The sequence below is a fragment of the Notamacropus eugenii genome, chromosome 1 (genome assembly GCF_028372415.1).
Source record: "Notamacropus eugenii isolate mMacEug1 chromosome 1, mMacEug1.pri_v2, whole genome shotgun sequence".
Taxonomy (NCBI): domain Eukaryota; kingdom Metazoa; phylum Chordata; class Mammalia; order Diprotodontia; family Macropodidae; genus Notamacropus; species Notamacropus eugenii.
This window is the reverse complement of record NC_092872.1, coordinates 192,166,206-192,179,534: the sequence shown is the minus strand read 5'-3', so window position 1 is coordinate 192,179,534 and position 13,329 is coordinate 192,166,206. Positions and strand designations below refer to the sequence as shown.

Sequence of the window (13,329 nt, the reverse complement as noted above, 5' to 3'; positions counted from 1 at the left end):
GGTAATTAAAAGCTCTATGCATTTTTCAAAGGCAATCCTGCCCACTCTCCTCCTGTTCAATTCTGGGCACAGCCCATGAACACGTGTTGTGTTTGTCTAAGACATAAGTACTGCTAAATCAGCTCTGTGGGTTGTCCATCTAACTGCATATCAGATTTAGGAAATAAGTTGGAATTTCCCCACTTACGTTCATATCTTCTCATTTTCATTCTTTCTTCTAGTTTGGCATTGATTTTTATCTCTGCTCTAACATGTGGTCTGACTTTACAAAGATAACTCATTTGAAAATGGTTCTTATGTGGATAACCAATGATTCCCTGTATGTTAGACTATGATAGGTTTCATTTTGTGATGTTATTTGATATTTGTCATATTCAGTGTCCCCTGATTCTCTTTACAGTGGAAGTGTGAGGTATGAGCCAGAAAGAACTATAGTCATCTTGTGGTAGTACAATGGATAGAGTGCTGGGCCTGGAATCAGAAAGACTTGAATTCAAATCTGACTTCAGATATCTACTAGTGTGACCTTGAGCAAGTCACTTAACCCTGTTTGACTCAGTTTCCCAATCTGTAAAATGAGCTGGAGAAGAAAGTGGAAAACAATTTCAGTATCTTTGCCAAGGAAACCCCAAGTAGAGTCATGAAAAGATATGAATGAAGCAACTGAATAAAAACATTCACTTTACAGATGAGAAAACTGAGGGAGTCCCAGAGATGATACAGAGGTAATAAATTATTGAGCCAGGTTTCAAACCCTGATCTCTTATCCTGAAATCTATGTTCTTTCCATGATATTACATCACCTCTACTGTGTGACCATGTGACTTGCCAGTGGTCATATAAATGACTACTTCCTCTCTCTGGCCCCAATTTCATCATTAATAAAATGAGGAAGTTAGAGTGGATGATCTCCAGGAACTTGCCCAGATTTTGAGTGTATTATTACTTTACCTATTAGCTCCAGTTTTCCTGCTTGTGAAATGGGATATGGTTCTTTCTGCCTCACAGAATGAATTAGTTAATGCTCTTAAAAAGCCTTAAAGATTAGAAATCCTAAGTATTTTTCCTAGTCCTTGTTAAGCAAGATAACCCTTGTTGGATGTGACCTAAAACTGTTCTGACGTATAAAATGTTTTACTGAGCCCTTGAGATAATAAATTAATCCAGGCCAATCTGTCTCCATGTTACCTTCCTTTTACTCTCTCCCTAACTGTCTCCTCAGGCCTCCAGCCCCCAGGTCACAGTGAACAGTGTTACGGTGACTGGCAGCACAAGATTTTCATGATAGGATACAAAATAAGGACTCACATCAGATTTGGGGTTTTTCCCTTCCTAAAAAAACTTTTTACACTAGATACCCAGTAAAAAGGAAAATCACAGAATTTAGAGCTCTAAGTGACCTTTACAGGTCAACACCTTCTTTTTATAGAGGAAGAAAACAGAGGTCCACAGAGTTGAAGTGGCTTGTCCAGGGGCATTGGTTAATAAATGGCAGAGGGGGGATTTAAAGGTTGGTCCTGAGGACCTGGGTTCTGACACCTGTAGGACTTTAGGCAAATCCTTTAACCTCTTTGGGTCTCAGTTTCCTTACTTTTAAAATGATGAGGATGAACGAGATGTCCTGCTAGGTTCCCACCAACTCTAAGTCTATGATCCTTAGAGTTTATCTTATTAAAACTCCCTTTTTTTACAGATGAGGAAACTGAGTCCCAGACAGGTTAAGTGACTTGCTCCAGGTCACACAGGTAGCAAGCAGCAGAGGTGGTATTTGAATACAGGTCTTCTAACTTTATAACCAGGGCTCTGTTTGCTTTGTATCCCTCAGAGGGCCTAGCACAGTGTTTTGTACCCACTGGGTGCCCAGTAAATATTTCTTGAATAAAAAACAGGTAAATATAATGAAGCCATAAAAATAGTGATATAGACTGGATAAAGTACAATTTTCCAAAATATTTAAGTATGAACAAAATGTAACCCAAATTCAATCACTAAAACTTAGGAAAAATTTTTTATTGTTGTTTTTTGGTTTTTGTTGCTTAGTTTGTGGTTTTTAAGTCGTTTCTGATTCTTCACACCCCTATTTGGGATTTTCTTGGCAGAGACACTGGAGTGGTTTGCCATTTCCTTCTCCAGCTCATTTTACAGATGAGGAAACTGAGGCAAACAAGGTTAAATAAATTCTCCAGGATCACATAGCCAGCAAGTGTCTGAGGACAGATTTGATCTCATAAAAATGGGTCTTCTTGATTCCAAGTTCAGAGCTCTATACACTGTGAAACCCTCGATCCTATAAAGAAAGTAATTTTTATTTCCATATTATAGATATAGAAACTGTGACCCAAAGGCTTTAAGTGGCTCCTTTAACATCTCCTGGGATGCAGCTCTTTAGACATTGGCCTTTTCTCAATCCTCATTCTTGACCTCTCTGCAACTTTCAACATTGCTGATCTCCCTCTTTTCTTCTCTAGGTTTTTGGGACACTACTCAAGACCAATTTGAAAACTAAGTGGAGGATAGATCCATTTCCTCTACGTCTTTTCTGTTAGGGTCAGATTACAGAAGTTCTTTCAACAGGCTAGGATCCTTATTAAGACTTCTGCCCATCTTAGACTCATCTTAGCCATACATAGTATTACTTTGATTCTTTTAAAAAATTTATTGATATCTTTGGTTTTTACATCCCTAACATTTTCCACTGTATCCTTCTCCTTGCCCCTTTCCACAGAACCATCTCATATAATAATGAATTTCTTTTAAAGATACAGAAAAGCAGTTCATTAAAAGCAACCAACATACTGAAAAAAATTGATTTTATATTCAGTGTTCCATTATCTATGGTTCTCTATCTCAGCAAAGAAACCAAGAAGGTGTTATTGTAATTATGGCACATTGTTTGGATTTTTTGTTATTGTAGCTCCTTACATTCACAATATTATAGTCACTGTGTACATGGTTTCTTTCTTCTGCTTACTTCATTTTGACTCAGTTCATATAAGTTTCTCCATGCTTCTTCGTATTCATGGTGTTAATTGTTTCTTAAAGTACAGTAACATTCCAGACATTCACTTACAAAAATTTGTTTAGTCGACATCTGCTCTGTTTCCAGTTTTTTGCTACCACATACAAAAAATGTTGCTATGAATTTAGACATATATAGGGACTTTCATTTTTTTCCTAATAATCTTACTGTCTATGTCTAGCAGTCATTTTAGTTACTTCGCATAGTTCCAAAATGCTTTCCAGAATGATCAGACCAATTAACGACTCTACCAATAATGTATGACTGTGCCCATTTTTTCATAGCCCATCTACCACCGACTCTTCCCATCTTCTGTCATTTTTCCAGTTTGCTGCATGTGAGGTAACACTGCCAGGTTGTTTCAGTTTGGCATCTTTTGTTATTAGTAATGACTTGAAGCATCCTTTTAATATGTTAGTATTCACTCCTCCTCTTCTATTCTTATTTGAAATTTTTATTGATAACTCTTTGTTCATATTCTTTCACCACTTATCTGTAGTGGGGATAGATGTTTTTCAAGAACAGGTACAGGTCACGGTGTGGAATTTATCTGAATCAGGGATCCGGCAGATGGTCAGTTTCACCTTATGAAACAGAGGAAAAGAAATGTATACGTTCATACACAAAAATGCATATACACATACATATAATACACATATGTGCACACATGAACATGAATATATATGCATAGTATACATGTAGATATTCATATACATATACACATATATCTACATATACCTACACATATATCTACACACACACACACATACACACATATGTATGTATGTATACAGCCCTAAAAGATTTTTGCCTGGGATCATGAGTCCTCAGCATATCAACTGGAGCTCTCATCAAAGAAAATGTTTAGATTACCTATACTATCTGGACTGGTAGGAACCACTTTTGTTGTTGTTCAGTCATTTCAGAAATATCTAACTCTTCATGACCCCATTTCGAGTTTTCTTGGCAAAGATACTGGAGTGAATTGCCATTTCCTTCTCCAGCTCATTTTACAGAAGAGGAAACTGAGGCAAATAGGATTAAGTGACTTGCCCAGGGTCACACAGCTAGTAAGTAAGTGTCCAAGGCAAGATTTGGACTCAAGAAGAGTCTTCCTGATTCCAAGCCCAGCACTCTATCCACTGCTGCCTAGAAACCACTTTAAATTTGCTTTGAGAGGAGGGTGTCGGTTTTCCTCTTCTCTGGAATATACTGGTCTCTAGTGGGTGTGCAGATCTCACAATATCCAAATGGAGTTGATTTCATGAAAAGCAAAATATATGGCTGAAAATAAGCCTGACAACCAGGTTTAGCTCCAGGCAAACATTTTACTCAGGCCCTTTCTCTTCTCTCCTCTCCCTTCATTCCTCCCTTTTTTGTATTCTCCTTTTCTTCTCACCTCACCACCCCTTTTTGGGCATCTCCCAGCCAGCCAAGTCCTGTTCTCTCTTTGCTCTGTCTCTCACATCAGGAAAGAAAACTGAGCTGAAAAATTCAGGTTAAGGCTTAGAGTGTAGGAGTGTGGTGCAGCAGAACTAGCACCAGATTAAGAGTCAGAAGGCAGAGTCTGAGAGCTCAACTCTGCCTTAGGTTACCTTAAATGAATTATTTAACTACTCAGACTCTCAGTTTCTTCCTCTAAAAAATAGGGATGGAAATGTCTGTACCTACCGTTGTGAGAAAAGTGCTTTGTAAAATGTAAATGCTACTGACATTACTCCTCTGATGAAGTCCTACACTGATGCCTCCTCATAACCTAGAGGTAGCCTTGGGCTCTCAAATGCTGTGCCAATAAAGTGCAATCTTTGGCAGGTCCAAAAGACTTAAAAGGACTTGAGTATGTGTCCAAGAGATGTAAGTGTCTGTTCTCTGAAAATCAGCTTAGCTAAACATGGAGAGGCTCATTGCTAGGAGGTAATTAATTAGCTTTTAGGGCAAGATAACCCATGAAATGAACAAAACTGAAAAAGATGGTCCACCTTTGTAATCTGAAGGAGTTGGCCTTTCTAATGTCCTTTTCTGGGTCAAACTCAGATGGGACACGGGAAGTCCTAGGCATTCCTCCCAGAGTATAATAATTTTAAAGAGACATGCTTTATAAGAAAGGATAAGTTTCTGTTTAGGGGAGTTTTAAGCATCAGGATGGAGATATTTTGGGGGTGAGGGACTTTCCTGGACTTCCAAATCATCAGGTAGGTGAATATGTACTCAGAGTATGCCAAATGCTGACCCTGCCAATGACAGCTGCTGCCAGCACCTAGGGGTTCAAAGTGTGTGGAGGGAAGGTGTGTAGTAGAGGGGGGAGTGAGATATGCTGAGCTACAGACATTTCTCCAGGAGATCTAACAGGAATATAGTCATCACCTTGATACATGAAGGACGACTCTGCTGAGAAACTGGCACCAGTCTCTCCCTGGGCTCAGTTCCCAGACTGGCTCAGGTTCCTGAATAGCATTCTGGCCATGTTATCACAGAGTATTCATTGGTGGTAACTTCCTGCTTGGTATCCAGGCCCTACCTATGTATGACCTAAGTATGACCACTGGACAAAAGTACTGTGGTATAGTGAAAAGAGAAACACATTAGGGTCAACTCTGCCCCTAACTAGGAGTATGAGCTTGAATTTACCCTCCCTGGGTCTCATTTTCTCATTATGCAATTGAGGTTATTATAGGACTTGCCCTAAGAGTTTTCTATGAAGAATGAGGTAAGAGATAATGAATGTCAGTTGAAGGAGTACTGGGTTTGAAATCAGAGGACCTGACTTCAAACTTAGGCTCTTCAATTTACTATTAAGGTCCTAAGTGACTTTAGTCATACTACTTAACCACTCTGGTTTTCAGTGACCTCTTCAATCCCTTCCATTTCCAGACCTTTGACTACATGAATGGGTTTTGGAAAGTGTGAGGTGATAATAGTCAGTTTTTTTTCTTTCTCATATCATCCTGTCCCCACTCAGGTTGTTTAACAGGACTTACCTCCTTCCTTAAGGCCCTGTCCAGGAATAAGCCTACTTCCTCCAGGGTACGAGCCTTAAGGTCATTCACAGCTGCTATGCGATCACCGTGGTGAAAAATACATCCCAAGTGTGGGGGACCTTCCCACTGAGCCACACTGTAGCAGGTAAGGCAAATGTGAGATACACTCTATGTTACATGACTAGAATAAAAATATGACTCATCCCTCTAGTCCATCTGGCTCTGTCCCTAATAATGCCGGTAATATTAATATTTCTGGTAGTTCACTATATTCTACATTTCTTGAATGATCAATCAATCAACATTTGTTAAGTGCCTACTATGTGCCAGTTTCTGTACTAAGCACTGGAGATCCAAAAAGAGGCATAAGGCAAGTCCTTCCCTCCAGGAGCTCCCCATCTTATGGGGGAGAGGGAGCCAACATGCAAACAAATATCCACAAAGAAGATATCTATAAAGGATAAACAGGAAATAATTAAGAGAGGGATGGCATTATAATTAAAAGAGGAAAGTATTCCTATAAAAGACGGGATTTTATTTGGGGCTTAAATAATAAGGTAGTGCTAGAATCACAGAATCTTAACACTTGAGACTGAAGAGATCACCTACTCATTTAAAAAAATGAATTTTTAACCCACAAATTAAAAAGTTTAAACATGTTTATAGTTATAAATAGTTCCATTTCTACATTTTATGCTAATTATTTTGAGTAGTTCTTGCTTATTTTATACAAAAATTTTTAACTTTTTGTTGATCTTTTGGTTTTTATCTCATCATTAGTTTTTATATAACTTTCATTTCTGAATATATTCCTTCTCTCTTCCTCTCCCATTCTTCCTTTTCTCCGGAGACATTTCATAATAAAGGATAAAAAAGAGAAAACAACAAAAGTTCAACAAAATAAATCAAAACGTTAACCAAGTCTGACAGTATATGGAGCGTCCACACCCACAGACAGTCTGCCTCCTCTTCGAAGGAGGGCATGTGTCTAATCCCCTTATTTTACACACACTCAAGGTTAATCATCAAGCCAGAAACTCCAGTCTCCCAGTCTAATGCTTTGTCCACTAATAATGGCATCCATCAATTAACTCAAATTTATTCAGCACTTATTTATCATGTTCCTAGCACTGTTCTTGAAGCCATAGGACAAGAATTATTATCTCGGTCCTGTGAATTACAAAAATATTTTTCCCTGATAATATATTTTAATATATATATTTTTGCAATCCTATGTATTTTATTTTTTACATTTAAAAATATTCTGCTGTGATAGGGTCCAGATGTTTCATTGGACTGCCAGAGGGGGCCATGATAACAAAAAGGTTAAGAACCCCGACCTAGTAAGAGAGATAATAAAAAGTACGTAGTTTGTGTCCTTGTGGGTTTTGCCATTTCCTTGTGGTATGGGGGGATAGAGCACTGATCTATCCATAGCTAGCTAACTATCTCATCATGTGCTACGCATTGTGATAAATGCTGGAAATACTTATGTGTGTTCATCCTTCTTTGCTGAAGAAGACCATGCCATCAGAGAAATGATGACATGACTTGCTCTTGACTTTGTTTTGAGTGAGGGAGGGCTATGTAGGTCACCAGCCTCATTTCTCCTCCAGAGCCATCTGAATCCAGTGACCAGATATTCATCAGGATGACTGGAGATGAGCCAGGATGAGGCAATTGGAGTTAAGTGACTTGCCCAAGGTCACACAACTAGTCAGTGTCAAGGGTCTGAGGTAAGATTTGAACTCAGGTCCTCCTGACTCCTGCACTGGTGCTCTATTCACTGCACCACCTAGCTGCCCCACGGGAATATTTATGCAAGGAAAAAGAAAGATAGTTCTATCCTCAAAGAGTCTGCCTTCTAGTGAGAGAAGATAACATATATAAAGGAGCTTAAAAGAGGGAAGATAGACGTGTGAAGTTAAGGTGTGAAAATCTGGAGTGTCAGAGTGGTGCTGGGTTAAAAGTGAGCAGGGTTGATCTGGTCACTTCCTTAAATGGAGCTTCTAGTCAGGAACTCACCAGTTGGAGGAGGAGGTGAGAAAAGGTAGACAAAAAGTAGAAAAGTCCACAGAGGTAGGTTAGAAGTCAGAGGATCTGGGTTTGAGTTTTGACTCTTCTCACCAGTTCTGAGATCTGCTACAAAACAGTAAGTTTCTCTGAGCTTCACTTTCTTTATCTATAAAATGTGAATGAAAACATTGCTTGCACTACATACTGTATAAGGTTTCTGTGCTCCTATTTTGTTAACCAGTTTCTTGCTTCAGGTTCTTGTCTTGTGTATCATAGGTTTCTGGGATGTATTCCTCACCAGATTCTACCCTGACCTAGGACCCTTGCTACCTGCTTGCTTTTCCTTACCTCTCTTGGTACATCTTTATTAAGCAAGCTCAGCTATGATTGTTCACCTTTGCTGGAGTATCCAGGCTCTGGAATTCACTCCCTCACCCAGACTTAGGGTTTTTGTTGTTTGTTGTTGAGTCATTTCAGTTGTGTCTGACTCTCTGTGACCCCGTTTGGGGTTTTCTTGGCAAAGATACTGCAGTGGTTTGCCATTAGGGTACCTGCCCATTAACGTCTATCCTCACCTGACCCCTGTGCCCTAACATGCCAGATTTAATTCAGAAACTTGTGTTTAAATTCTGATTCTAACCCTTAATGATAGCTGACCGTTAGATGGTACTCTAAGGCTTACACAGCCCTTTAACATATTCTCTCTTGTGTTATTGGGTATTATAGGTATAAAATATTTTCCTCATTTTATATTTGAGGAAATGAATACTAAGAGGAGAAATGACTTGCCCAGAGTCACACAGCTATTAAGTATCGGAAGTGGAATTCAAATGGTGATCTTTTCTATCTCAAAGTACAGTCCTTTTTAAATTACACAGGTTTCCTCACTTCCTGACTGGGTGTATTAGGCAGCTAGCAGGCACAGTGGATAGAGAAACCCAACTTGGAGTTTCAAATTCATCCTCAGATATTTTTTACAAGCTGTGTGACCCTGGGCACATTTTTAACTTCTGCCTCAGTTTCCTCAACTGTAAAGTGGGGACAAAAATAGCAATCTATATCCCAGGGTTGTTGTGAGCATCAAATGAGATATAGCTATAAAGTGCTTAGGACAGTTCTGGCATACAGCAGGTACTTGATAAATGCTTGTTCCTCCCACCCTTTTCTCCTCATGTGACTGTGGGTCATAGTTTCATATTGTTGCTAAAGACCTGTCATGACAGCAAAGAACAAACAATTCATCTCCACCAGATTGTTTCCCCAAGTATAACATTGTATTGTTCAAGTGCTTCAAACCTATTCAGGTGGACTGCCAGTATGACCAAGGTCTATGACATACCTACCATATATGACCTGAAGCTTGTGTGAGTGTTAAGTATATGAAGTCATTCTTGGAAAGGAACACATCCACCTCTTCCAAGGGGCTTCCAGCAGGTACGTTACTGTGAGAAAGGACATTAATAAAAATCAGGTCACCCAACCAATCCTGAGCAAGTAAAGTTTTAAATTCCACTAGTGGGGCCACTAGGTGATCTAGTGGATAGAGCCCCAGGAGGGGAGTTAGAAAGACTTGAGTTCAAATGTGGCCTCAGACACTTACTAGTTTTGTGACCCTATGTAAATTACTTAACCACCATTTGCCTCAGTTTCCTCATCTGTAAAATGGCAATGGTTATAGCCCCTACCTCTTAGGATTGTTATGAGGATCAGATGAGATAATAATTGTAAAACACTTAGCACAGATCCTATTAAAAATGTTAGCTGTTAGGACTATTATTATGACATCTCAGAGGCAATATGCTATAATAGTTAGGGCACTGGACTTAGTGTCAGGAAAATGTGGATTAGAATCCTGTCTCAGACTCTAGCTGGGTAACCTTGGATCACCAAACCTTGCCGGGCCTCAGTTTTCTCTTTAAAATGAAAGAACTGGACTCCATGGCCTGTCTCTAGGGTTCCTTCCAAGTCCACTTCCAAATCCATGATCCTATGAAATATCTAATTATATATAGTGTTTCCTAGTTTCTCATTTATGAAATGTTCACCACACTGTTAGGAACATGTGTTTTAAAAATGCATTGACTTATTTTTGGGGAGATGGGGGTAAGTGGGGAAAGTCTTGATATTGCAAAGAAGCTAAGAGGCTATAATCTTCAGATTACTGAATTCTTTCATACATACACTTAACTGCAGATGATTAAGCATGTAGATATTTTAAGCATGGGAAGAAAGCAGGAAAAGTGAAAACTGGAGAGCTCGCTAAATAATAAATGACAGTGTATAGACCCTAAGATTCCCTTTCTTGTTTTTAGCAAAGATTTGTGAGCTTTTGTGCCAGACAACATTTGAATGTTGAAGCTGGGCACACACACACCGCACAAATTACCCATAATGCACAGTTTCCCTCAGAGTTTTTGCTTGGGTACAGTCTTGGCCAAATAAGAATAGTGACTATTTAATAGTGTAAGGACCTGTGAATTTATAGGTATAGAGAACTTGCAGACAAAGAAATTCCTTCTACCAAAGCAGGCTGACACCTTCTCTGCAACTTAGAGGATCAGAGAGGTTCCTGGAGCAATGAGAGGTTAAGACTTGCTTTGGGGCCACTTAGCCAGTATATGTTAGAGGTGGGATTTGAACCCAGACTTTCTTGGCTGCAGGTCAGCTCTCTACTCCATAATGCTACACTGCCTCTCAAGGACTTTAATGAGAATAGAAAATGCCACCCATAGCAGAAGAGTTACATTTCTTCAAGGAGCAGTCATTTTTGCTTCATTGTGGCATGTGCGAGGGAGATATCTGGGTAATTTTTTTGGTAGACTAGGGGATGTCTTAGAACTGCATTAAGGCTGGTGTCGACAGAGTAAAAAGGCTTTCCCAGTTCACTCCTAGGCCCCATAAACCACAAGTTTGGGAACTTAAGTCGTTACTCGATTATTTTGGATAGCTGCACAACAGAGAGTGAAACTGATTCCTTTTGCTGGTTTGTGGTCTTTGGTTCTTCGATACTGGATGAATGACACAGCTCACTTCTAGTCTCTTGTCCCTGAAGGTTGAGCCCCTCAGCCTGGCTCCCTGGAAAGTTCTGAGCTTCATCTCTGATGTTGGAAGGTTGCTGGAATTTCTCTTCAACAAAACTAGAGGTAATCATTTAAAAGAAATTCAGACCATCTTGAGTTGGCATGACCATGTACAGCTAATTCTATTATGTTTGAAAGAGAATCAAAGAGCTTTCAGTGAAGTGAAAACTAACAAGACCTTGAAGCACATCCAGCCATCAAAGTTACAGCCATGGCTACAATTAGATAAAATAAACTAATCTTCTAAAATGGACATGGAACCAAAGTTAGTCCTCTACATTGGTTTGGGGGATGGGACGAGTCATAGGATCATAGATTTAGACCTGTAACAGACTGCAAAGGTGAACCTCTACTTCTAAAGATGTAGAAACTGTGATCCAGAGAGGTTCAGTTTCCAAGGTCACACGGTGGAAGACCTGGGATTTGAGCTCAATTTTTAAAAATCCTGCACTCTTTCTCTCACACCTCACTGCCTTTGGGTAACAAAAAATGTGTGTGGGGAGGGTATGGTGGAGGTGGAACACCAAGTTTAAAAAAATGATCCTAAAATAACTGCCCCAGAAAAGGGGCCATATCCTAAGGATGACACTATAGCTCAACTGTGGGTAGGTGAACAACTCTTACTTTTATGAGATATTAGGCATTCAAACAGCTGGGAAGTTGTCTTGACTAATTGTGACATTTATTTCAGGTTGAAGCAGAAACTGCTTCTAAATCCTAATCTCCATATTATAACTGATCAGACATACATACCAAGATTTCATTTTCATGTAGAGATGATCATTTGACTCGGAGACCTCATCTGGCTCTTTGGATTCAGCAAATTCTTTGTCTTCGTTGGAAAGAATTATACTATCCAACTATTGACCAACAAACATACAAACAGCAATAACCTTAGCAGGAATGAAGTGTATCCAGAGGGTACTCCCATAACTCATTCTTCTCCCCTCTGCCCTTCACTCCCTCACTCTAATCCTTTGTCCCTTCTTATGGCTGTGATTGTCCTGCGCACTGACATAGGTACAAGACCAGATCAAATCCACCAGGAGGGAGGATTCTAGGGAAACCCAAACCAGGCTATGGCAACAGGATCTGAACTGACAAAAAGTCCCTAACCAACAAAAGCCCAAGCTCTTCTCTCCTGTGCTTATGACACACAGACCTTCTTTATGGAGAATGGAGTTCCTATCTGTCATGATCTATTTATTTACCCAGTATTTTTATTTCTTAGTGAAACAAGACAGTTCTCTAACAGAGCTAAAGAGTTGAGCATAAATCTTAGAACCTGGAGTCCCAGAAGATATTACCTTCATATAGTTACCTCAACAAACCTGTTAGGATCAAATCTGGTTTTGACTTGAAAAGCAGTAGTAATTACACACACACACACACACACACACACACACACACACACACACACACACACACACACGACTCCTGATTGCCTATTGCATCAAGTCCAAATTATTCTGCTTGAATTTTAAAGCCTTAAATAATTTGTTCTCACTCTTCTATTTAAAGGCATTTTCTACTTTCCTCCAAAGTGAACTCTTTTCTCCCGTTATGCCAATTTCTTCATTATTTCTTGGCTTCTCCTTGCTTTTGCCCTTTTGTTAATACCATTGTCTCCAGTAACAAGCCCCCTTCACTCCACTTCACAGTTGTATGGTTACAATATATTTTGTATATGTCATATCCCCCATCTAGATTGTAAGCACCATAAGAGCTGGGACAATGCCTAATAATCTTTGTATTCCCTTTAGTAATAAGTATAGACTGTTGTACATAGTCTTTAATAAGTAATTGCTGAATATAAGAATATATAAATTGGTAATTAAATCTTACCCCTTCTTGACTTAATAAACTTCTTTCTAAAACTTTTTTCTGTTCTGGGTTTATTCTCAACCAACAAACATTACAGAATAACATAAGTATCATGGGAGGTCACATCTGCTCATTTTTATTCAATGATAGATAACAACTTGAATTTATAAAGCACTTTATAATTACAAAGCACTTTATGTACCTTATCTCTTTTGTCTCATAAAAATTCTTGGTTTGAGGTAAGAAAAAATATTATTATCCCTATTACCAATGAAGCAAAGAAGTGGGATGTGGACAGAACCATGAGGAAAATCCACATAGAGGAGTTTGGAAGAGGACAAAGGCAGTGAAGTAGACAGTAAGAGTGTGGTAGAGTGGAGGGCTTTGAGAACCAGAAGAGTGGTACATCTTT

At 39.2% G+C, this 13,329-nt stretch overlaps 1 protein-coding gene across 9 annotated transcripts in view; it reads right to left on the bottom strand.

Annotated features, from left to right (window-relative positions):
- Window positions 1-1,989: 1,989 nt before the first annotated feature.
- PLEKHS1 (pleckstrin homology domain containing S1) overlaps window positions 1,990-13,329 on the bottom strand; it is a 56,842-nt gene continuing 45,502 nt past the window's right edge. For 8 of the 9 annotated variants that reach the window (XM_072623028.1, XM_072622973.1, XM_072623018.1 and 5 more), the window contains 5 exons: window positions 11,847-11,953; window positions 10,944-11,150; window positions 9,357-9,455; window positions 5,998-6,133; window positions 1,990-3,603 (listed from right to left, as the gene is read on the bottom strand). In XM_072623028.1, coding sequence (XP_072479129.1) covers window positions 3,535-3,603; window positions 5,998-6,133; window positions 9,357-9,455; window positions 10,944-11,150; window positions 11,847-11,953 — 618 coding nt within the window. In that variant the 3' untranslated portion in view covers window positions 1,990-3,534. The remainder of the gene's footprint in view (window positions 3,604-5,997; window positions 6,134-9,356; window positions 9,456-10,943; window positions 11,151-11,846; window positions 11,954-13,329) is intronic. The other variant, XM_072623003.1, reaches the window with a different exon arrangement.